This window comes from Anoplopoma fimbria, chromosome 6 (genome assembly GCF_027596085.1).
Source record: "Anoplopoma fimbria isolate UVic2021 breed Golden Eagle Sablefish chromosome 6, Afim_UVic_2022, whole genome shotgun sequence".
NCBI lineage: Eukaryota > Metazoa > Chordata > Actinopteri > Perciformes > Anoplopomatidae > Anoplopoma > Anoplopoma fimbria.
This window is the reverse complement of record NC_072454.1, coordinates 13,299,288-13,324,070: the sequence shown is the minus strand read 5'-3', so window position 1 is coordinate 13,324,070 and position 24,783 is coordinate 13,299,288. Positions and strand designations below refer to the sequence as shown.

At 40.8% G+C, this 24,783-nt stretch overlaps 1 protein-coding gene across 2 annotated transcripts in view; it reads left to right on the top strand.

Moving 5' to 3' along the window:
- The window catches only part of marchf8 (membrane-associated ring finger (C3HC4) 8), a 67,341-nt gene extending 42,558 nt beyond the window's left edge, over positions 1-24,783 (top strand). Inside the window, exons 3-9 of one of the 2 annotated variants that reach the window (XM_054599764.1) lie at positions 7,835-7,885; positions 14,028-14,107; positions 14,504-15,445; positions 20,565-20,745; positions 21,605-21,740; positions 23,230-23,244; positions 24,479-24,783. In XM_054599764.1, the coding sequence (XP_054455739.1) occupies positions 7,835-7,885; positions 14,028-14,107; positions 14,504-15,445; positions 20,565-20,745; positions 21,605-21,740; positions 23,230-23,244; positions 24,479-24,783 (1,710 nt within the window). The remainder of the gene's footprint in view (positions 1-7,834; positions 7,886-14,027; positions 14,108-14,503; positions 15,446-20,564; positions 20,746-21,604; positions 21,741-23,229; positions 23,245-24,478) is intronic. The other variant, XM_054599765.1, reaches the window with a different exon arrangement.

The window sequence follows — 24,783 nt, the reverse complement described above, 5'->3', positions numbered from 1 at the left end:
CACACACAGATGCTGGAGGCTAACACTGTGTGAGGCTGTAGTTTCTGTCTAGCTAATGCGTAACATGTAAAAAGAATACAACCTCAAGTAAGACGATAGCCTTTTTGGAACCTAAACTCTCTAAAGTGCTTGACATCTCTGTTATGCGAGACACAGTTCTTCTAGGTCCGGTTAGACGTCTGTGGTCAGCCTAGCTCTCCTGTGGTTGTCGATGCTGTGCATAGTTAAGATTTCTCATCTGCTCTCCTGCCCAGCTGCCCACTCCTGCATTTCCTCCCGCTGGACATTTACAGAGGTAGGAAACCACATGAAGGCCAACCTGCTCTCCTGAAGGGATTCTTTGTCGGGATGTTTGATATTGCTTTTGCTACAAGGATGTATGTCTGTGACCTCTGAGGGGGGAGGAGCTACGCAATGCAATGTTTACTCAAAAATGTCTGTGTGCATTTTTGTGCATGCCGCAGCTGTATTTTCAGACTGTTAAGAGTGTTTGAAAATGGCCCACTTGACATTGCTGGCATTAAATTTATGTGATTTGAGAGAGATTTCTCTGAGGAGCTGAGACTATGTGGAGGAATCTGTTATCTCTGTCTGTGAGGGAAATTGTGTGTTGGCTATTCTGCAGCAACTTGTGCATTTAAAAATAAAATAAAAGCAGGATGGCCTCGTTTTTAGATCTGCATTTGGCAGAATGATCAGCCCTAAGCAAATCATGGTATGCTGATGCCATTTATTTCAGTGAAAGCTATTCAGATGTAAACATCGCCTTGAGCAGTCTGCCACAGGCTTTCTGTCATACCTGCAGATCCACAAGCTTTACTCCCTCACCTGTCAGTCTAACGTCTGATTATCTAAAGCTTCATGGTGTTTAACTGGAGACAAGATGGTTATGGTTGTCTGCTTTGGCATGCTGTTGTTTCCGCTGAAGTCCTTTTCATAGCCATTTTTATCATGGTGCTCATTTAAGAGTGACATTGACAGCTGAGATGCACGAGTGCATCCATGCATAACTTTGTGTTCTACTCACATCAGACCAAACAAAATGCTGCAAGCAGTCTGAAAGTGAAATCTGGTGTGCAGTGTAAATCTGTTTAATAAAAGCTGACATGAAGTTGACCTTCCTCATCTACTTTATAACTTAAGGAGAGCATACTTCCCTCACAGTGTGATGGGATTTTCCTAAAAGTTAGGTTTATTTATTTCAAACAAATACAATCAAACATTGAACAAATGGTATTCTTCTGTAGCATATAGATATACAATCCAGTTCTATAATCAATTAGTTAAAGGAGTTTACTTGCACATGTCTGTGTCAAATTCTTCTTGCTCCTTTGAATAAAGACTTGACGTTTATCTATTAATATATATTTTCAAGGCTTTATTGCATTCAAAACACTTTTTACATGCCCATGTAGGACTGCCAGCTGCTCTAAAGGCAGGGAGTAGCCTTATTTCTAACGTTTCAGTTGTATAAATTCTACCTTTTTAAATACTACCACAACACATTACATGTTTACTTATTTTTCATAGAAATAGAGACACCTTTTCAGTGTGTAACAGTGGGTGGCAAATGTTCTAATGTACTATAGTATAAATTAGGAATGCTGTGTTGTTTAAGCTGTCAAAGACGGAGGTGTAGGTAAGCTGCTGGACATTGAACTGTGTTAACTAAGAAATGACACCACTTCTGTTGAATGAAGAATGAAGCAGCTTGCAGAGGTCATTTGAAATTGTAATGAATTTACAGAGAAATAACAAATAAGGCACAAAGAGAGACACACACGCAAACCCATGTCCATTAATTTTACTGATTAAATTCCTTCGACAGTCACCTCATTACCGCTGTCTGATATCTATCATTCATTTGGCTCCTCTGTCTGTTACTTTGCAGTATGTCTCTTGCTCCGTCTCTATTTTCCTACAGTCTCTCAGTCGCTCCCTCTTAGTCTTGTTACGACGTTAGCTATTTTTAGCCGGAGATTATGAAGTGAATTCCTTGTCTCTTTTTCAACAGAGTAACTGCCACATTCAACAACTCTCGGTCAGTGTTTGGGACACAGCAAGGAGCTTTCTAATGTATGAAAACCCATCACCTTAAATATGTTTTAGAGCTCAGTAGAGATATATCTTGCATTTCTTGTACAGAGGTGCCATTTTTTTAACATTGTATGGGATGAAGGCCATTATCCAAGACATCTGGTAAAATGCCTTTATTGTCCAGAAAACAACTTTCTGCCTCCTTGCATCCTGAAAGAAGATGCTTTCACACATGCCGCCAATTATCAGTCCAAAAGCACAGTTTCTACCTCTGTGTGATTCCATTATTGTCTGGAAACAGGTTGTTTGTTGTAACAGTAGGTTGTGGAGCTGCATGTAGTCTATGGTTGGCTCTGGGGCAGAGGAAGATGAAGGTATTAATTAGTGAATTATGTTGCTGTAGTGACTTTAGGTTAATGCCCTTTCTATTGTAGTATTGTATGTTTATAGTGATGATGCATCTACAAGTGGTCAGAGTATTACAGGCGGAAATGTTGGCTTTCTACATGTCTGAACAGAAAATAATTACAAGCTAAAAGGCTTGTTGTAAAGGAGCTCTAAAGTTGTTTATTCACAGCTAGAAAAACAACTCTTGTGACGTTACTATTTCTACATGTATGTCAATCGCTGTCACTATTTCTTCACTGGTGAGCAGATGTCCAGGCCAGATAAGTCGAAGTAGATGAAGTCAGTTTAGGAAAATGGATACAACAAAAACATTTCAAAAGTACAAATACATTCACAATATCTGATGCATAAGCAGTAACAAAAGTATTAAAAACTGGATGTTTCATTTGTAAGATACATTTTTTTCCCACAAACATCTCCACCACAGCTGTTGTTTTAAAGCTGTCTCAATCCCTTATGACCAAAAAACGTACAAGATAAAGGGCTGCAAATTGACTAGTAGCTCTCATTTGTGACCCTGACCTATGGTGTGAAATTCCATTTCATGTCAGAAACTGTTCAGATAGTGCAGTAAGCAGCCTCGCGGTCGGAAGGTTTCAGGTTTGAATTCTGGGAAGCTGCTGACCTCAAACACAAACTTATCTTTATGCTCTGCCTCTGGCGTGACGCTGGTGTGAAGTGGTGCAGAAATCAGGGAGAAGAATCTGATTGCAAAATTCAGTCCTTTAGTGTTTCTCATTAAAAAAAGAGACATTTACCGTCCTGTTCTATGTTCTTCAGCAGTATTATTGAAAAATCATATTTTCTCTTTGTGGTTGCATTAAGTGTTTACATGTATTAAAAGATATATATATATGAATCACTGCAACGATTAGTCAATGGACAGAAAATGTATTAATCAATTGGCAACATTCTTCAATGTGAGGATTTGATGCTGTCTTCATCACATATGATAGTAAGCTGGAAATCTTTGGAATTAGGCCCGTTGGTTGGAGAAAACAAACTATGACAATATATCATATTTGGCTATGGCAAATAATGAATCATTTTTACTAGTTTCTGTAAACTAAATCATGAATTGATTAAGAAAGTAACATCAATCTGTAATCAAAATAATTGTTGGTTGCACATCCAAATATTGTGTAGTTGTAGATATATCTAAGCTGTCCCAAGACACATGAATTTTGAGACGACATGTTTTAGGGATGCAACAAATACTTGTTTTTACTATCAATTTATCCATCTACTTATTTAAAAAAAATATATATATATTGTCCAACAAAAAGTCCACAACCAAGAGATATTAAATTTACAGTGATGTTCAACAGAAAAAGGCAACATGTCTTTACATTTAAGAAGCTGGAACCAGAAAATATTTGGTATTTCTGCTTGATTAAACAACTTTGCTCTAGCCTGTGCATCCGCTCCATATAAGCTACTGCCCGATCTGTGACATCTTCATCAAAGACTGCTCCGATGTGGTATTGAACTCCAATATTGAAAGAGTTGTGTTGAGGATAGAAACTTTGTGAATTTTACCCTGCCTCTTTGAAATGCATCTTTTCGCAAAGGTTTTTATCTTTTTAAGATTTTTGCATAGAGCAAGCTGAGCCCTCCTCCCTGTGGGCCGAGAACAGAGCGCTGAAAGACGCAGCGATCCCTCTGAATATGACCTCTCCTCTTCTGTCCTAGTCTCTTGAGCTTCATTTTCTCACAAGCCTTGAGTCTTCAGAGTCCAGTCTGAAAGTTGTGTTATCAAAGGCTGGGACTGCAAACAGACCCACAGAGGAGGTGGAGAAAGACTGACACAGTGGCGTGTGAAACCTGAACCCTTCTTTATCAGAATTATGCATGAGCCCAGAGAATAAGGCCCCTTTTAGTCTACAGTCATGGCGGCAGTGAAGGTGACTCCCAGAGCTGGTACAAGTCACACAGTTTGAGAGCATTTTTTTTTTTTTTAATGGGGTTAGAAAGAGAGGACACTCTTCATCTTTTGTCATTTGTCTGCATTCTCCCTACTCTAATCACTGCTGTCTATGAAAGTCATCGGTCCATTTGTGGCCTTGTTATTTCCCAGAAACCCTCTGTCTGAGAAATAACTGCTTGTTACTTCATTTTTTGGTCAAGATGGAAGGATTAAGTGCAGGGATCGTCAAAGATCTGTTACCCCCATCCGTCAAAAAAAACTAACTGAATTTGTGTCCTCTTCGGCAAACTGACAATTGATATACTGCACAAATTGCACCCATTGAGAGCTTTATTTATCATTTTATGACATTGTTGAAGGCATTGAATAAGTAATGACATGGAGATGGAGGAGAGCTTCTTTACTTTAATCCACTAGTGCAGTAGAGTTATATCTGCAGAACCACTCATGTAAAGGCCATTTTTAAAGCATTTTCTGTCCTCAGTGCTGTACTTTTGCATGTGAGTCCGAGCCTTCAGTATGTGTCATTGCATCAGTCAGGAAATGCGTTACCAGATTAAAAGAGAAGATGAATACAGTTTGAGATTGAAGATAACAGCCACACACTTACAGTTGGCATTTAAGTTTTATCAAAGTGACAGGAAATTGTATGTAGATGTTTATTTAGAATTTTGTTTTTCTTCTGATAAAATGTCAGCTCTTTGCCTTATCAGATAATGGAAAACTGTTGCTGTTGCTCTGTGACTAGTTGGCTGTAGGAGTATTAGAAGTGAGATGCGAGGGATGACTGATGTGTGTTTAATTATACTTTCTGCACTGACCGCAAATACATAACCCTTTTCTCCCAGTAAAACCAGATGGTTTAACAGTAGTTTAAAGGAATTTGTATCTTTTAATGCAAACACTAGTTGGATCTTAGAAACTATATCCAAATTGTTGTTTTATCAGCATGGCTGGGAAGGTTTGTGTGTATGTGTTTGGTGTGTGTGTGTGTGTGTATGTGAATCTTGTGTTTAAATGTCCTCAAGACTGAAGTGAGATGGGAGGAAAATAAGGATGGAGATAGAAGTAAGCAGGGAAAAGCAGAGTGTGATGGAGAGGCACGCGCAGTGGTCCTCTATCACCATGGCAACTAGTCACAGCGAGGACACGAATGAAGAGTTTAAGTAATTTGGAATTGGTAGCACGTCGGGTAGTCTCTTAGTGGTATGGTGTGTGTGTGTGTGTGTGTGTGTGTGTGTGTGTGTGTGTGTGTGTGTGTCCGTATGTGTGTGCATGTTTGTGTGTGTTAGCGTGTGTGTGTGTCTGTGTGTTAGCGTGTGTGTCTAGACTCATAGTTAGGGAGTTTCTGGTGGCAAGGTTAATTCACTTCCTGTTTGGGCAAGGGTGGCAGAGGTAACACTTAAGCTGCTTCAGCTTCTTGACATCATGTGGAAAGTTCTCAGGGTCAAGATTTCCACACAAACAAATTCTGTGTGTGTGTGTGAGAGAGAGGGATAGTTTGTAAGCTAGTCTTCATGTGTCAGGTGTCCTCCTCTGCAAGGCTAGATGATCTACTGGCCCCAGACTGCCAGGGTCCCCAAAAGTTCCAGGTTCACTACAATATCTCCTCCTTATTGGATCATTTCTTTCTTTTACTGAGTTCCAATAAACGTTTTAGAATAAGAATATTAAAATTTGTTTCCAACAGAATTAAACCTTCTTTAACAATTTTTAAAGAACCTTTCCGAGCTGCTGTTGAGATAGCCAGGCCGGCTGTGCGTGACTTTAATGCATGTTAGTATTCATTAGTGCCTGTTAGGGCGTGTAAGTGTTTCCCAACCGACAGTGTTATCACAGAAGCGTAGAACCCACCCTCCGGTTTCCCCTCAGGTAAACACTGTTAGCTAAGTCAGCACTTTTGCCATTGTTTGCACTTTTAGTGCTGTTAAAACCGTTAACTAGGAAGCCTTCTCAATGTTGAGAGCCGTTGAGAGCTTGAAATGCTCCCAATCTCGTATCTTGTTACATTTAATTAAATTGAACTTAATACATTATCACAAACCAATCAACACACTTGAAATATTGGATCAGTTTGTGTTTTTCCTGCAAAGACATACTGATTGATTTCTGTGACTCCTGTTGTATAATAATACTGCCCTGTTTGGTCTGCTGTGTGTGTTTATAAGAGCTTGGAGGACATTTTTATACATGCCCCGAACAGTTTAATCTGGGCACGCTTCTACTGTATGTGTCAACTTAATAGAGCTGATTTGCCTTTAGAAAGATTTGTTCATGTCCAAAGCACCATAGCCCTGTCAGACCCGGTGTGAACTCAGCATTATGTAACCATGATTGATTAATCGTCATTAAGGAGCCAAGGCTTTAATACCAACACTGAATGCAGTATAACACCCCAATGGCTGTTTATCTGCGTGTCAGAAGCAAGCAGCGAACACTGAGCGGGAATCGAGGATCATTAACCGCCTCAGAACAAAACTTGACTGTGTGAAGTTGGCTTGCTTCGTTCCCTGGGTAATGATAGAAATATTGTGACACCATTTGATATGGAGTTTGGACAGATGCGTTATGTAATCGGCTTTTCCTCTTTAGTCTTGCGCCAGAAAAACTTGATTAACTCAAGATGCCAAACAGCTCTGGCTCAGCTGCAGAGACGTGTAGCTTTGCTGTGTTCGTTCAAGCACAAACTCGAATCAGTCCTTCCTATTCCCGCAATAGCCTGTAACAAGATTTCTTCATTCATAATACCCGATTTACACCATAAAATACCTTTGTATTATTACTTCAATCTGCTTGTCATTGTTAGTTTATCTATGCTAGCAGCATGAATGTAGGGCTGGCAATGTTGGTGTGTTGGTCGGTCCACCACTTTGGTCCAGACTGAAATATGTCAAGTAATAAATTGACTGGAATGAAACTTGTTTCAGATATTAATGTAGTCAAGAGGACATCCATGTTCCCCTCAGGATGGATTGTAATAACTTTGGTGATCCCTTAACTTTTCATTTTGCCATCATCAGGTTAAAATACCTGCACAACTACTGGCATTCAAGCCTCCGCTGCACTTTGTGTTTGATGTTAGTTAGCAAATCTTAGCATGATATTACGCTAATATAAGCTGGTGAGCATGGCGAACATAAATTACTGCTAAACATCAGCAAATTTGCAATTGTCATTGTGAGCATATGAGCATGCTAATATTAGCATTTAGCTCCAAGCAGCTGGGTGTACTACACACATGGACTCTCTGTCTTGTATCTTGTGAAAAGTAACATTTCCTGTGAATGTCTGTTCTGTTTCAAATGATCAAATACAGCACTCGCGCATTACAAATTAAGTGTAATACAGATAGTAAACATGGGGCATATGTGAGTTCTGATTGTGCAGGATGCGTGTGCAGATTGAACAGCATCTGTTTTCTGTTTCTGAATTTAACTTTTTCTCCCTTCTTCTCTTTTACAGAATGAAAAGCCTCTGGGTCATTCTGCAAGCAGGTCCAGCAATATATCAAAGGTGAGCAAAGCACACACAAATGGGGGAAAAAAGCTGATTGAATGATGTATCGCCTTCCTCCACCTCACAGAGAAGACATGAGGGCGGTGGTGAGGTGAGCTGTGGAGGAAGACGGAGATTGTCAGGACAAACAGACAGACATGCAGTGGAGTGAGAGTAGCTGATGGATGACCTGCTCCTCTCACATCACCTCAATCAGAGCTTCCCCTCTGATCATCCTCCAGAGAGCAGACGTGGCTTTACACCTCAGCTCCTCAGCTCACTCTGTCAGACAAGATGTTTCTCTGTGACGCTTGTCTTTCTCTTTTTCTCCCCTTCCTCCCTCCCTCCTCGTCTTCGCTCCCTCGAACAAACCTACGTCCTGCATTGAACCTGACTCCAGGGTTTCAATCCTTGTTCACCTGAGCTTCTTACAGGATAAACCCTTTACTTGTGCTAACAGACGTCAAGGTCACTTCATCAACAGGGGAGCGCTCCTGCAATAAAGTTTGATCCAAGCCAGTCACTGTTATTACGTGAGTGAGATGGAAGTTATTGCACCTGAGAGACGAAGATACCAGCAATAAATGTCCATGGCCACAGCTAAGGTTCAACATAAATATAGTGTTTATGTAGACATGTGCCGCTCTTATTCTAGAGAGCTGCTATGGCTTAGTAAAACAAACACTTTACATAAACTGACTCACTAATTGTTATTGATTTATTGATTAAACTCATAATTCACTTCAATATGTTAACTAGTCAGTGATCTTCAGACAGTTACCTTTTTGAAAAGAGCCAGACTAGCTGCGTTTTTAAATGTATCAAACGTGGTCAAGAGTGGTTTCAAACTCTCAGAAAGAAAGCAAATATTTCCCAAAATGTCAAACAATTTGTTTCATGGTTTCCAACATGGTTTTGTTTGGTGTCTATATAAACAGCAGTGTCAGTTTGGGGCTGCTGTTATAGGATAGTTTGATGAGGCTTAAAATAGCTGAAACTGATCAATTCAAACATGCCTTGTGTGGCTCAGATATGGGTCTTGCAGAGCGGCTTGGTTATTTCAAACATTTATATATTCCGTTTTATTGTTCAAACCAGACTGAATATGTGATGGTAATGATTGAGGGTTTAGTCACATCTGAAAAGTCTGGATGATAGAAATTTCTCTTGTTGCACTTGCTTTCTACACATACAAAAAACGCCCACATATGAGATGGCCAAGAGATCGAAGTGCCAGGTATATTATGCGTAAATAGAAGGGTGAATTTATACAGTTAGCCATTTCTGGACATGGTGCATTGTCATTGAATGTCCTATAGACCGCCATTCCTTTGACAAATGTGTTTAAAGGATAAACATAAAGTACGAACAAGGCTCTTAAGTTTGACAGCTTTAATTAATGACCAGCAGTCTGCCTGCCAGCTGGTGTTTCCTGCTTATTCCTAAAGGGAAATACCACTGACTGGCAGGTTTCAAATCAGTTTTATAATTGTTTTCTGTACAGACAAGTCTACTGGGAATCTCAACGGTTAAGAGACTGAGTCAGCCTGTAACTGGAAAGGTTGCTGGTTGGAATTTCTAGACCAGTTTCTAGACCAACTTAAACTGACTGTTATAGTTTTACATTTCCTCCTTACTGAAACCACTCTCCCAATAAGCTGCTTTAATCAGAATATGATCTGAGAGACATCAGAAGATTATTTTATGCATGTATGCAGTTTCCACTATCTTCAGTATTGGCAAGATGAGATGGAAGATTTTTATATTTCTGGCAGTGACTCAAACGTTCCTTTGTTGCTGAAAGAATATAATATAATAATTTATGTTGCAAAGCTCCATAAAATGAAAGAAATAAAGGCAGTTTTTTGTTAAAATGTACAGCTAGTTAGACCATGAGTTGCTTTACTCGTGTGCCACTGCTGATGACCGCTTAATGAATGATCTAGATTGACGCGTGTTTGTTTTTCATTCGTTTTCACATGAGCTGCAGCCAGACTCAAAATAAAGACTCCAAAACAAACCCTGCGTTGCTTCACATGGCACAGATTCAAGCCAAATCACTAGCTCATGTCAGATCAAATATAAAACGAATGTGCTTGTATCCAATCGTTGACCTACTTAAAAAGATATCTCTCTACATAAATAACCACAGCATCAGCCCGAGAGGAATATTTCATAACATCTCTGGCTTGGCACACAATACAGTCTGGATGATTTTGTATGTGAGAGCTCAAACATCCAAAGAATTTGTTCATCCCGTCAAAGCGCCCGCTCTAGTTTTATACTGATAACCTGGCAGGATACTTATGGTCCCTTTTTTGTGTAGAGGGTCACTGAACTGTTGGTGTATTCTTTAATCAAACAGCGTTGTCCTCTTTAAGGATGACTCAGAAAAACCTCCACTCTCCAGTTACTTCCAAAACTCGCTGGAATACCTGCCATGAGACACACCAGGACAGAGAGATACTAACAGGAAAACAAGCTGCAGCATTTAGCCGGAGGGTAAATTCTTTCATAAAGATGATATTGCCTCCATCAGTGCGCTTGTCACTGTGGGGGATTAAGGTATATAGTCTTAGATATGAATGTATTGGAGAATATGAAAGCAAAAAAACTAATTATTTCTCACCTGCTGTGTATTTGTTTGTTCATTGATTCATGTATTCGAAAGGTGTCTTTTATCGAGCTATTGCTGTCTGGAGATTTGTGGAATAAAAGGTGTAGTTGAGGGCAAATAATCAGCATTTTTTGTTAAATGAAGGAATGGTCAGTGTAGAATATATAAAAAAAACTGCTCGGAAAGCCTTCGCAGCCGGAGGGTTGCCCGGTGATTTGGCAGGAGTAGATTTTCCACTCTGTGAGGTCAGAAGGCTTAGCTGTCGCTGTTTGTCTCTTTAGCACAGTGTGCAATGCCTCCTACGCTGTTTGGGAAGGAATTAAACTATTACAGTCCTCGTAAAGACACAAAGCAGCGACCGAATGCTCCGTGGGCTGCTTTTGATAGTCAGCCAAACATCTGGTTGTCAGCTATTTAGGGATATCGTCTCACATTGGAGAAGCTGGAACAAGGAAATGTTTTGCATTTTGGCTTAAAAGATTGCTTTAAAAATTAATCAAACTAATTTGCAAAAATGTTGCTTATTCGTTTAATGTAGAATGAGTTAACAATAAATCGGCCGATCATGTCAGCTCTACAGCTATTAGAGAATTCCATCAAGCACTTTAACATTAAAGCTTCCAGAAAAACATTTGACAACAGAAGTTAAAAGTTAATTATTGACCTTGGAAACAAAACAGTCCTCAAGGCCTGTACTGTTTCTATAATACAATGTTAACCTCATTCGTGTCAATAGTTCCATCACTACTAAACAACCTCTGGACACTGATAAAGACCGTGATCTGGTCAAAGGAAAAGCTAGTGAGTGAACCTTGAATTTGGATGGTTTTGTCAAACAAAGTGTTTTTTTATGAAGAAAATATCTATAAAATAATGTTGATGAGGATAAGTGGATTTTGACACCATGGGATGGTTTTGTACTGTTTTCAAGGTCAGCAATAAATTCTGATGCTTATCTGTTGCATTTCTTTTGGCATCCTGAAAACGTCAGGCCCATTCACTTATCCTGTACAACGATTTTTCCGGCCTGTTGGAAGCTTCTGACTGGGAGGCACTGAATCATTGTGCCTGTTAGATTTTTTGACATTATTCTTTGAAAGGCCCCTGTGGCTAGACAATGAGAGGCTATAGTTCTCTCAAGGTACAGATGGAGAAGTTAAAAGAAGAATGAAGGCTGATGTAATAGCAGATGTGATAATAGAGAAATAAGAGATAGAAGTAAAGACACAAAAAGTGTAATAGAGGATGATTAATGTGTGGAGGAAGTGTGTGTGGAGATAGGGAGTGCTTAAGGAGAGAGGTTAAATAAGTAGTTATGATAATGACTTGAGAGACTGTTTCCAAGCACAATAAACAAGGATTCATTACAGTATGTTTTGAGGTTGGATTATGTCTAATTAACACATCAGAGCCAAAGAACAGAATGGAACATGAGCTGAGTGGATCAATTAAAGTGTGTATGTGTTTTCAAAGTTTCTAGAGTAAAATGTGGCCACTTGACACAATTGTTCATCAGTGGTTGAGATATCACGACACAAGGGTTTTAGTTCTCCATTACATGCTGGCACTCATTTGCTTATCAAAGGTCCTAGTCATAAGAGAGAGCAGTTAGGAGAGAGCAGATGTCTGGATAGTCGTAATGGCCGTTAGGAAGTTAATCAAATCATTACTATCTTGACTCTGTTATCATCCCACAGCTGTTTGCATCTGCTCAGAGACCAAGCTAGTTATCTATTTGCCAACTCGCACGAGATGACAACATGAATGATTAACAGAGGCAACACGGCACTGGAACATTATGTTGAAGATTAAAATAAGGAACAAAGGTACCATCCACTGTCATTAGTGTAAACATGATCTACCACTTTTCAGTAAGATGATGCTTTAGCTCAGCATCTTAGAGCTGAATCAGCGTGTAGTTAAATATAGTGATGGGTGCTATAATAATGTGTGTTTTTGCTTTGATCTGATCTTTTTCTATCCCACACACTTCTCAGAGTTGTCTGGTTATTTCACAATTTATATTCCAGACGCCTGCAACAGGAGCCGCCCCAAACAGCAGCCTTGGATGTTAGCTATTCAAAACATGTTAATAAAATTAAATATTAAAGAGACATTTAAAGCAACCTTGGATGAACTATTAAATAAGGACAATAGAAAAGAGAGAGTCAGAATCTTTGTGAAAAGAGAAGCTGCACTGTTCAGAAAAACAGACCAAAGGGCAAAGCTGAATATTGAATTTTCTATTGACTGGTGTCAGGCCATGAGCCATAAATTTCCCCTTAGTTAGAAATGAAATCAATAGGTAATTAGTTTCTTATTGAATAACCAGGCCCCCCGTATCTTTATGTTAGCAACCTAAACACTGATCCTGTTGTTTACCATCCCTCCACACTATGTAGGCTGTCACACTGTGGACACGTTGTTAAAGGAATAGTTTGCGTTCTTGTTGAGAGTAAGATGAGAAGATTGATACCACTCTCTTGTCTACATTCTTGATATAAAAGTAGAATTAGCCTAGCATAAAGACTGGTGGATGGGATCCAGGAGTAACTGTGAGTGGAAACTGAATGAAGTAGTTTTCTTGAAAAAAAAAGAGATGAGGTTATAAGACTACTAAGAGCTGATCAATACTCTAAAATTCTTTAGTTTTTCCAGAAATTGAAACTCTTTAACTGAGGAACCTCTACAAAAACACTACGAGTTGCCACATCCTTCTATCAATGCTCAAACTGCAAAACAGTGGAGCAGTGTATGCAGTGCGCACAGCAGTCTTGCAGTGACCTCAAGTGTCTGTGATTCCTTTGCTATCTAATTTGGATTTGTTCGGTGTCGGTCTATGAGAGGTTACACCAGCATATGTGTAAGATAGTACAGTATAAATGATAATACATTTCGAAGATATTTTTCTATAAATTTCGAAAAAGGGCAAAAATTGTATTTTTTGTGTGTTTGTTATTCTTAGAAATACATTCATGGTTTAATGGTTTGGTTTAAATAGTTTCAATAAACCAGAAGATTCCTTTTAAACCATCTTAAGTTGTCCTCACCCCATTTGTGTAACATGGATATTAATGAAAACCACAATAGATAATGCTGAAGGTATTATCCCTGTTCCTGCAGGTGCATCTGTTCAAAATTCTCTGTGGAGTCTGAACAAGTCTGCAGCCTCACGTCCTACAGCTGTGCCTCTCTCAGCACCTCATTCTTCATAACTCTCCCTCTGTCTCACGGTCTGTCTCCTGAGCGCTTCGCTCCGTAGCAGCCTGGTGTTTCGACTGCTCTGTGACGCACAGATTTTGCCCGGCCATACTTTAATCAGACAGATTAGCTGCCAGTATTGTGTTTTTTTTTTTCCTTTTTATCATCAAGTGCACTGGTGCGTGACAAGAATTTACTCTTTCTATAAAGATCAGATTCACACGCTGATGATTCTCACCACACACAGGACCTTACCTGGCAACTCAGGGAATATGATTTAATCCTGTCTGTTGAATATTACACTTTTTATTTATTTAGTTATATGTTTGCTTTGTTCCTCAGGCAGGGAGCCCGACTTCAGTCAACGCTCCATGCAGTTTCTCAAGGACCTCAGTTTCCCCCTCCAGCCAGGACATCTGCAGGTACAAACCACCTCATTTCACTGATATGAACACAATTAATTAAATCTATTTGTCAGTCCTTTACTGCTGAAGAACCTAATCCGTGGGTGAAGTATACCCTTGAGTAAATTCACTGTCACTCTGTGAAGTAGCTTTGGTTGCGTGTTAACTGCTGTAAAATTAGATTTTATAGTAAGACGGGTCAACCTTTGTTTGTTTTTTTTCATGCAGAATCAAAATTGAAAACCCTGAAATTTCTATCTCATTTTTCTAAGTTCCTTTGTTTTCAAATGCATGATGTCCTTTTCCATTTATCTTTTTTGTCTTTTCTCATTCCTTCTCCTGCTGTCCCTTACCACTGTCTTCAATCACAATCCTCGTTCATAAACACACATGCACAATCACTTTTCACACCAGCAGTCAGGTTCAGGACTATCAGAAGCAGACTGCAGTGGTCCTGTTGAATTCAAACGGAAAAACCTGTCAAGGTTCTGGAGGTATTTCAGTGACCACCCTCTGCACAAACGCCCTACCAGCCTCTAAACATGCCAAACAACGAGACTGGCTTTCCCTGCTGCGCCCTTCCTCCGTCAACATCCACCCCAGCGGGGCGCTCAGGTTTTCCGTGTCCCTGAATGACGTGGGCCAACGTGTGGACAGCCTTTGTCGCGGTCTGCACTTTATAGACCGCACCTGCTCCGAGGGAGAACTGGAGCTGAAGCCCGAGCCCACTCAGCCAGCCGGTTCGGATCGAAGGGCGCACACACTCAACGGCAAGCTGGCCGCTGCACCCACACACCAGATCCCAAATCCGACCTTCTCAACATGCCCCCACCCCCACCTCGTCCCTGCCTTCACCAACAACTACAAAGACATGTTGGGCAACCCTCCCGCTAATTATCTTCCATCTGACCCTTCCATCATCGCTTCTGCTCCTCCTCTTTCCAACTCCCACCTCCACCCACATCACGGTCAGAGCGCCAACGTCCTCCGTGTCCTCCTCCCCTTCTCTCGATCCTCCACCTCGGCCAGCCTGCAGTGCTCCGAGCTGGGCAGCTACGCCTCCCACCTCCACATCACCAAGTCCTCCAGCGTCCTGCTGGAAGGCAGTGAGTCAGGGTTCCCTGTTGATGATCTACTGGGAGATGACGACGTGTTCGAGGAGGACCGACTCAGTACAGCTTCAAGGAAGACGGGCCAGCTGGCCACCCCAAAAACAGTCACCGTGGCTGGGAGTGGAGCCCTCTTAGCCCCCCTGTGCTTAATGGATGAGGATGCCGACTTGGACTGCTGCCCCTCCCCTTTGTCAGAGAAAACAGGGCCACTGTCACCTTATTCACTTTCTGGAGACTGGTGCAGGTGGGTGACTGTCTGGATGGTGTAATCCACACCCACCCCTCCTGTGACTTTGTAGACTATCCCTGTGCCGTAACGTGGAAGTGAACCCCAGAGCCCTGTGGAGTAGTGGAAGCTTCTCATCCTGTAGTATAACTACCTACCAAATATCTTACACCTTAGAAACATTAGTGCTCAAAATCCCTGCTCAGAGTAGAGCTGTTAATCAGGAGAACCCGACACGTAGATGCTTAAGTCTACACACACTGCAACACTATAATCTGTACTGATTCAACCCCTCAAGTGTCTGGAACAGAAATATATCTTCATTCCATTTCTTATCATTTCATTTTACTTCACAGTTGTCTCAAGGGTGTGCATAATTTTCGCAGTGCTGTCAAACTGTTGTTTATTAAAATTATTTTTCAGTGTTACTAGATCGATGAGGCATTAACGTGTTTTAGGCTGCGAAAATTGATGATTGATTTTGTCTGTAAGCTTTAATCTTTGCAGTAGAGGCAGGAATAGGGGGCAACGACAACGTGCAGGAAAAGATAGAAGGGCAGAGGTCAGGGTAGAAAACGTAATTGTATTTGGGAACGACGTGTGTGTTTGTGTCAGAAGTAGTGAAACAGAAGCAGACGGTGCACAGAAATAGACTTTGAACCAGAGTCCGCCTGATTGGTTCAACAGGGTCGTCATCTTTTCACATGACTGTCTGTGTGCAATCTGATAAGCAGAGCCAGGACGGACAGATTGTGAGTGATATGTAATAACAGACCAGGTCATGACTGTTTGGCCCCTACAGATCAGCCCGGGTAGCGGTAGATGTTACTTAGTTGCCAAGAAATAAAATTTAAGCCCTACATAGATCACGTAGAGAACTTCTGTCAATACTCCACCTGGCAGCTGTTCACTAGATTGGTGAGAGTTGAGTCTTAAGGACAAAGGAATGTCAATTATATGTGTCCGTCTCGTTTTTTTTTGTCCCCCTCAACTGTGGTCTGTGCATGTAGTCCGTTTCAGATTATTCGTCTTAAAACAGTACGTCAGCTGCGGACCAAGAGAGAAACCTGAGCTTAGAATTGGCAAGGTGACAAATTCAGAGATCAGGAGACAGATTATTGGCTTCAAATAGCCTTCGTACTTTCACACAAACAAACACATCGTGGAAGCTTTCTGTCAGGTGGCTTGAAGTGTGAGCTCAGAGTGCTGTGTGTGTGTGTGTGTGTGTGTGTGTGTGTGTGTGTGTGTGTGTGTGTGTGTGTGTGTGTGTGTGTGTGTGTGTGTGTGTGTGTGTGTGTGTGTGTGTGTGTGTGTGTGTGTGTGTGTGTGTGTGTGTGTGGTTGTTTTGAACAAAGGAATGGCATGTTAATTATTAGCTAGCTCTTTTATTGACAACTTTTTTAAATTAATGATCAGAAGTCTTACTCTTATCAGAAATGTCACCTTGTAGAGAAACGTGAAGGTACAAACATGTTTACATTTACAGTTTCTCATAAAAACACCTTATGTGTATCCTGACAAATGCATTTCATGCATTTCCTTCCTCTTAAATATTTCCAAAGCTGCTTTCTTTAAATATTTAAAAAACCTGCATTACTTATTTGTGGCTTGTAGTTGTCTTCTTACCCGCCTTTTACTGCCACATCTGTCAATCAGCAGAAGAGCATAAGCCGGGTGTCATTTAACCCCTCTGTCATTTGATAAACATGGCCAACCTTTGAAGTAAATTATAATTATTGCAGTCAGTCTTATTTTTCTTAGCTTCTCCAGCTCTTGCATCTTGCTTCGTTTCTTTCCTTCCTGTTGGTGTTTTAAGGCTTGCACGCTCTGCTCATTTGCATTAAAATCCTCTCTGGTCCTTGTGCACGTATTAGTAGAGCACCAGTTACAAACAGAACGGGGAAAAAAACATGGTTCCATAAACCTGCTGGTATTCAAAATATCCACAGAGTACCTTTAAGCTTTTACGTCTTATAATTTAAACCACTAGAATCTATGTTATTCCTTAACCTTTTTCCTAAAAGTAGTTTCTCAGGAAATGAAATCCTCTCTTTTAAGGCAAGCATGGCCCCAGATGTTGAGACAAGTAACTTATTGAGGCGTGCAGAGAGGGGAAAGGAGTCAAAGGGGAAATGGCTTTACAGTAGAGCCTAACCGCTTCGGACTGAGAACAGTCTGAGAACAGTAGAGAACAAAACGCCTCAGATGTCACACTCTGCCCCATACCTCCCCCATCAAAATATGTTTAGCAGAAATGCAAAAAAATAAAAATGGATGGTGTCGAAAAATTATTCGGGAAAAAAATGAATAAACATTTCAGGTCCAGGGCAGAGCATGAATAGCTGGAGGAAGGGGATCTTAAAGCAACACATTGAGGTAGTGAAGAGTGCAAAGATCCGATGATTGCCACAGGAGAAGTACGAGGAAGCAAACAAGAGTGAACAGGAAGAAAGTGAATGTCTCCCCAGGGCCGTAATGCTGCCGAGCTGTTTCCCTCTCAGATTGTGGTGCTTGTGACTTCCCCATTCTGTTTTGCTTTCCATATTTTAATGCTGACAAACTGTAATGGGGCCTCTGTCATCTTAAAAATCACTGTTAAACAGGGTGTGCTCTGGCTGCTCAAGTGATGCAAATTTAATTTTAACATCCCTCCCATGCCTAACAGTGCTTGGAATGTGCTGCTGCCGACACTGATGCAGTAAATTTAGCTGTTTGGGATTATTCTGTTAAATGTACCGATGAAGCACACCTCACTTTGACTGGCTGAATTTGGTTTGTTTGCTCCATTTGTGAGATCTCTATCTTTTAAAGTGTGTTTTGCAGCAGTTTACAGAAAATCTAGCAGACATCTAGAATGAAACCTAAAATCCTCAGCTCAAGATGAGTCCTCTTCCACTCATGTTGTTTACTGATCACTTTATTTCCACCATGATTCCATGTGGAAGTGGGATTTCTCTGTTGTTATGCTCTCCTATGTTTTAAAAAAATTCACAGTAACATTTGAATAATTTATCAAATCCATTTCAGCAAGTGCCAACCCTTGATATGAGCACCGAGATAGTCCAGGTCCTCGGGCTGGTTTCTGCTTTTTTTGGAAAGAGGAGTACACAACATTATGTGTGGGAAGAGAATCTGCAGTTCATCATCTTGTGATCCAAACAGCAAAAATCACACAAACAAAGCAGCTCAGCCACAACCAATAGAAAAAAGACCTCTTCTAGAGATGTTAAGGGGGACATCTTAATTAAGATTAAGGGATAGGGGAGGCCCCCTATCCCTTAATCCCTCGCTCCTCATTCCACTCCCTCCACCTCCTCCACCTCCTCTTTTGAGAAACCTGTTAAAATGACCTATTTTTATCCTCCTTTGTTCACTTTGTCTTTTAATCTTATAAGGCTTTGGCCGGATCGGTGTAGTCTGCAAATAGACGTTATCTTGCTCCCTCACTTTCTCAACATGTGGGGGTTGCGTGTCTTTATCATGTGTCCTTATCCTCCCCTGAACCGGGATAAAGACAAACCCGTTGGAACAACCTGCTCTCTTCTCCCTCTCCACCTTCTTTTGATGCGATTGTTTACTTGTTGATTCTCTCCCAGAGAGAAGAGCCACTGGTCTCTGCGTCTCACTCAGGGGAAAACACACTAGACGCCTTTCCTAGTTTATGCATCTGCTCCTAGAAATGGGTAGAAAAAGTGGACTTTAAGTTGATGTTGAAATAACTGCTTGAGCACTCCCTTGTGCAGCTTGTTGTAGTTGTATTTCCCTGGAAAAAGCAATAGCAGATTTTCCCTGGAGGCCCTGGTCTGAACGGCTGCAAAAAGGGCAATGTCCTGACATTAAATCCTGAGATCATAATGACTTTAGTTTGTGCTTCCTGCAAGTTGTGTGTGTACGTATGATATTGACTGTATCTGGCCTACTGGTGAAGTACATACAAAGTCTGGATTCTCGCATCTATCAAAGCGTTAGACTAAAGCACTCTTCCTTAATGTGGGTGACCAATAGCTCCTGCCCTCCAACCTCAGTGTCAGTGTCCAATATGTGAACTTGAGGGGGAGCCGGGGACCGCTTGGGTTTGATGTTAAAATATGATGTTTTTTCCTAACATGTACAGCTGTCACATGTTAAAGTAAATGCAATTAGATGCAGTAGCATTGCAACAATTACCAGATCTGAGAAGAAAAAGGTGTATTGCAGTGACCCCAGAAGGTATTTTTGCAGTTGTCAGGGTGTACATGATGAGTAAGTAGTACGCAGTGGTACTGTATGTAACAAGTGTATACATACAGAGTTATACACCAAAACCTAAAACACCAACCCACTGCAACCGCATCAGTCATAGACCAAGAAAAAAAGTTAAACCTGTACACCACATGCTGCAAATGATGAAAACTTTAGCATGCATCAGAGTGGTCTATATATATATATATACTATATATATATATATATATATGAAAATAAATACATAATTGGCTAAAAGTTATGTAAAAAAGGCCTGAATAGTATAAATAGTACAAATGCAAACTAGATCAAAGCAACCAAAACATTGAGTGTGTGAAAAAATATTGTAGCAATATTCACTTTTATAAAGTGAACAGTGAATAATATCCAATTTCATAGGAACAGATCATTACAGGCAACTTGTATCATTTCTTCACTGCTACAACTGCAGAGTATCTGAGATTCAAATTGCTGTGATCTATTTTGTGCTGCGACGTTGCAAGAACACAGGAGGTTATTTTCTGAAAATGTCATTTTGATTTGCAAATGAAGTGCTTTGAATCAAATGAGTTAGACTTGATTGAGTTTATTCATGTGGGACATGGATTGTGTTCTGCGTTCAGCGTCGCAATATTTGTGAAATAATGTTCCCACCTGTCTCGCTTTCCTATATCAGTGGCAAGTGAGGAATAAATGAGCAAAAAGACAACACCTTGTCTTTTTATATTTACTACTAGAGAATGCTACAAGTCTGCTGACATATCTTCCAAAACTCAAGTTTCCTGGAGTTCAGGGAAATATGTCAGCTTTGCCTGCCAACTTTTCTCTTTTGGATCTTTCCTCTCCCCTGTCTTCCTCCTATTACAGCCGTCTTGCCTCCTAGCTCAGTGTTGACTGTTTTCTTTGGCTCCTGTAGGATTTGTCACTGTGAAGGGGATGACGAGAGTCCTCTGATCACACCATGCCACTGCACGGGAAGCCTGCGCTTCGTCCACCAGTCCTGTCTGCAGCAGTGGATCAAGAGCTCCGACACTCGCTGCTGTGAGCTCTGTAAATATGAGTTCATCATGGAGACCAAGCTCAAACCACTGCGCAAGGTAAGACTCAGTTTGTATGTGTTCATATTAGTATGAAGTCAATTAATGCACTCATTCATTAGTTCAGCCTCAGCTGTTAAAATCAGGTCACCGCAGCTCCAAGTGTCCCAACTTAGCTCACATCACTCTGTCGATGTGAAGCAGAAAAATGCCAAAAGCTGCCTCCAATCCGTCACACGGATAACGCAACCATGACACTGAGCTTTGAAGCGGTTTTCATAAGTGGAACTTGTCGGGGAGGAGGGGGAGGAGGCAGAGATAGTGCACTCCCATTAACGGCTCTTATCAATCGCTGTGGCCTGGAGATAGAAGGACACTAATTAAAAATCCTCCACCCTTCATTAGCTGCACAAAGGGCCTTAAACAAATGCTCAGCTGTTAATAGCTTCTGTATGCCACTGTGAACATTGAAGTTGTTTATCATAGGACGCTCGGTTTCTTCTCACACTGCAACGACCGCTTCTCGTCAAAGTGACCCTGCAACCAAAGGAATGCATTTTTGGATGTTGAGAGGCTATACAGCTTATTTACAGAGCTGATCTGATGGTGCTGGCATCGTATTTTGTGTTTTCCTCATAACGCTGGGCTCGGTTCCTGATCATGTATTGTGAAGCCAATGACAGAAAAGGTAGCTGGCCTCTGTGTTTTACTCGCGTTGCCAAGAAACGGCATGTATTGCATCATAATCACAGAAGCTGAACGCTCTCCATCAAATACTTCTGCTCCAGAACAGAGAGCCAACAGTTTGATTGCCTTAAAGTGTTGAGTGTGTGTTTTTAAAGCTCCGGTCTTTGCGTGTGAATGTATAGTTGACCACCTCAAATGTCCTTCCTCTGTCCTCTCCTGTCCTCTGCCGCAGTGGGAGAAGCTACAGATGACGGCGAGCGAGAGAAGGAAGATCATGTGTTCGGTCACCTTCCATGTCATCGCCATCACCTGCGTGGTGTGGTCGCTCTACGTCCTCATCGACAGGACAGCGGAGGAAATCAAACAAGGTCAGCACCGACTCGGACGCACACACAAACATACATTTACATAACGTTGTTGTTTGTGTTGGATGTAGTGCGGTTAGATATCATCCATTCATCCACATTAGTCTACTGTCTCCAAATCATTCATGTACAGTATTTACTGAAAGATCTGCATAAGTGTAGTGTTATTTCAGCAGCGTGAGTATTGAGTTCAAATAGTGTGAAATGTCCTCTAAAACTGGAATATATATGTGGGCGTAATTCACTTGGCATCAAAGGCACGAACAAATGTGTAGACGGGTGTGCTGAGATTCTTAGAGATTATTTTCTGTCTGTTCGTATTTTTAGAATTTCACTTCAATTCAGTTCGCTTTGATTTCAGACCTGTAGTCAATAAAAGTTCAGAGTTAAAATAAAAGAGATTTTAAAAGTAGATCTTTACATCTATCATTAAAAGATCCAATTTTAAGATTAAGAATTTCAGAGTGAGGTTATTATTGCACAGTGAGGTGGTTTTAGTTCAGTCTTAACTTCTTCGAGGGAGTTTGATCGGGTTTTGTGTGCGTGGTGTGAATTAAAATTACAAGTTGAAAGTCACTTCAGTGATAAATCTTGTCAACAAAAGGCCCTAACAACGATAATTACGTATGTAAGTGTGTGTTTTTCGATGTCTTTGTGCTTGTGTGTGTTTGTGTGTGTGTGTGTGTGTGTGTGGGTGGGTGGGTGCGCCACAGAAAATTACTTAATAACTTAATGACTGGACACAACAGCTGTGCCGAATTGAACAAATATAACATGTAAAATAGTGAGCTAACCGGCTGCTGACTGTAGAGGGTTAAAGCCAGTGGTCAGTAAGGCGTTAAAGTAAGAGGAAAACGTGACTAGGAGTTAATCGTCTCCTTTAGCAGCCCCTAGAGCCTTAGCTGCTTCTTACATCCTTCTCATCCTTCTCAAAAGTGGTCAGCAGCACTGAGTTACGGACGGATTGATTGACGGAGCGCCCTGCTCCCATTTTCGGGGCTAAAATTGGAGACGGCTGCTTTAACGATGAGCTGTTGCATCATCCGCTGGCACCACGTCTGCTGCCGCTCACTCCTCTCTGGCATATTTGGTGCTTCTGAGACAGCGTACAGATGGAAGAGCAGGCTGTGCCTGTTTAGCCCGACCTGATGATTCAGACTTGTTAGAGTCCCCATGGGCTGTCAGGTTCAATCACCATGGTGATGCCAAATAGCTCCTCACCAGTCCTGTTTGTCCTCTGCCAAGTCACACAGAGACACGGTTATGTTTTTCTCTCAATTTTTTCTTGCAAAGATTAGTAAAATCTAATATGACTTTAAATGTTTTCTATTGTCTACTCTGATCTGTGAAGCGGCTCTAATGTTTATGATTGCATGATGAGTTACATCCAACTGTAATATCTGACTTTTCTTTCAATTTCTGCGCATTTCTATCTATCTGTTTTGGTGTCTTTGGTAATACATGATATTTACACTTTTCTTTACTCATGCAGCCGGAAGAATCCCAGGTAAACATTTCAACTTTGGCCCTTTGGCTTTCAAATTGTGTTTTCCCCGTCAGCTTTTGTGTCAGCTTTGTCTGGTTCTCTTCCAACTGCACTGCCCTTCCCTTTCCTTCCCTTGTCTGCCTTAAAGCCTAAAATATATTTATACACACAATTTCACTGAATGTTCCAACCTAATGAATGCGGACCGACACCGACTCGAGGAACATGCTGTGATTTATTTTTCGTGTTATACTTTTGTGGTTTAAAAGAAACCTCGATGTAATATTCTCACACAACAAACAACACGTTAATCTCTCTAAAGTTAAATAATCATAGTTAAGACCTGACTGATTTTACTATGTTCACTTTGTTTGAATTGGTATTCTTCAAATTATATGAAACATTTTTGTATTTCATTCCATATATTTATTCTATCATCAAGGTTAGGATTTAGTTATTAAATTGTGGACCCTTTTTTGCCTTAAAATCTCAAACTATCTGTTATATTACAGCCAACATGAAAATAACAGCTGTGACTATTTTTGTTTTCTCCTTGTTTTTTTTTTTTTTTGAAGATCCCTTTTATGCCTTTTAGCACTACAGCTTGTTAAAAAATGTGCACGTTTCAGGGTTTTTGCAATTTGCAGACAAACTGCAACTGCCTCAAGAAGCATAGAAATGTTTTGGCACAGTTTAGCAAATTTACTACAAATTACTATTTTAAAAGCCTGCTGTAGTGTAATTTTTTAGGTTTTTTTATATGTAATTGTTTTAGTTGGCATTTTGATGCCTTGAATGGACCGAAACAATGAGAGATGACAGGAAATGAGGGGCCACCCCGGGGCCCTTATTTTGTTTTTATTCATGTTGCTTTACAGTTTGCAGACTTAAAAACTGCATGGGAGAGATGATTACACAATGAACACTTACATTCCACTTATTTCAATTTAGTTGCAAGTGCAGACTGTTCTTAATAGTAGTTGCTAACATGCATAAATCCTCTATCACAGTATATGTAGTTTTATGTTACATTGTGGATAAATGTAATGAGTTGCATTTCCTGGAAAATCAATCTACAAATATATTCAAAACCATGTTAATTGAATATCTGAGAAATCAGGAAACTTTATCGCATTCATGCAGAAGTAACACTAAAATGCAATTATTTTCCAACTGGTTTGCATTTGTTTTGCATTATTTCCTTTCTGGTCTGTGTTTGACTGGTGCACATGTTTCTTTTCTGTCTGTTCCTCAGGACTCCTTGAATGGCCTTTCTGGACCAAACTGGTGGTGGTGGCCATCGGCTTTACGGGTGGACTGGTGTTCATGTACGTCCAGTGCAAAGTCTACATCCATCTATGGAAGAGACTGAAGGCTTACAACCGGGTCATATACGTCCAGAACCGGCCAGACACGTGTAAAAAGCTGGCGCTGGAGAAGCCGCCCCTCATGGAGCCGAGTCTGGAGAACAAGGAAGCTCTGGCGCCGACCCTGTCCGACACAAACTCCTCCCAGTACACAGAGACAGAGGACTACAGTATGGAGGTGCTCCACGTCTGA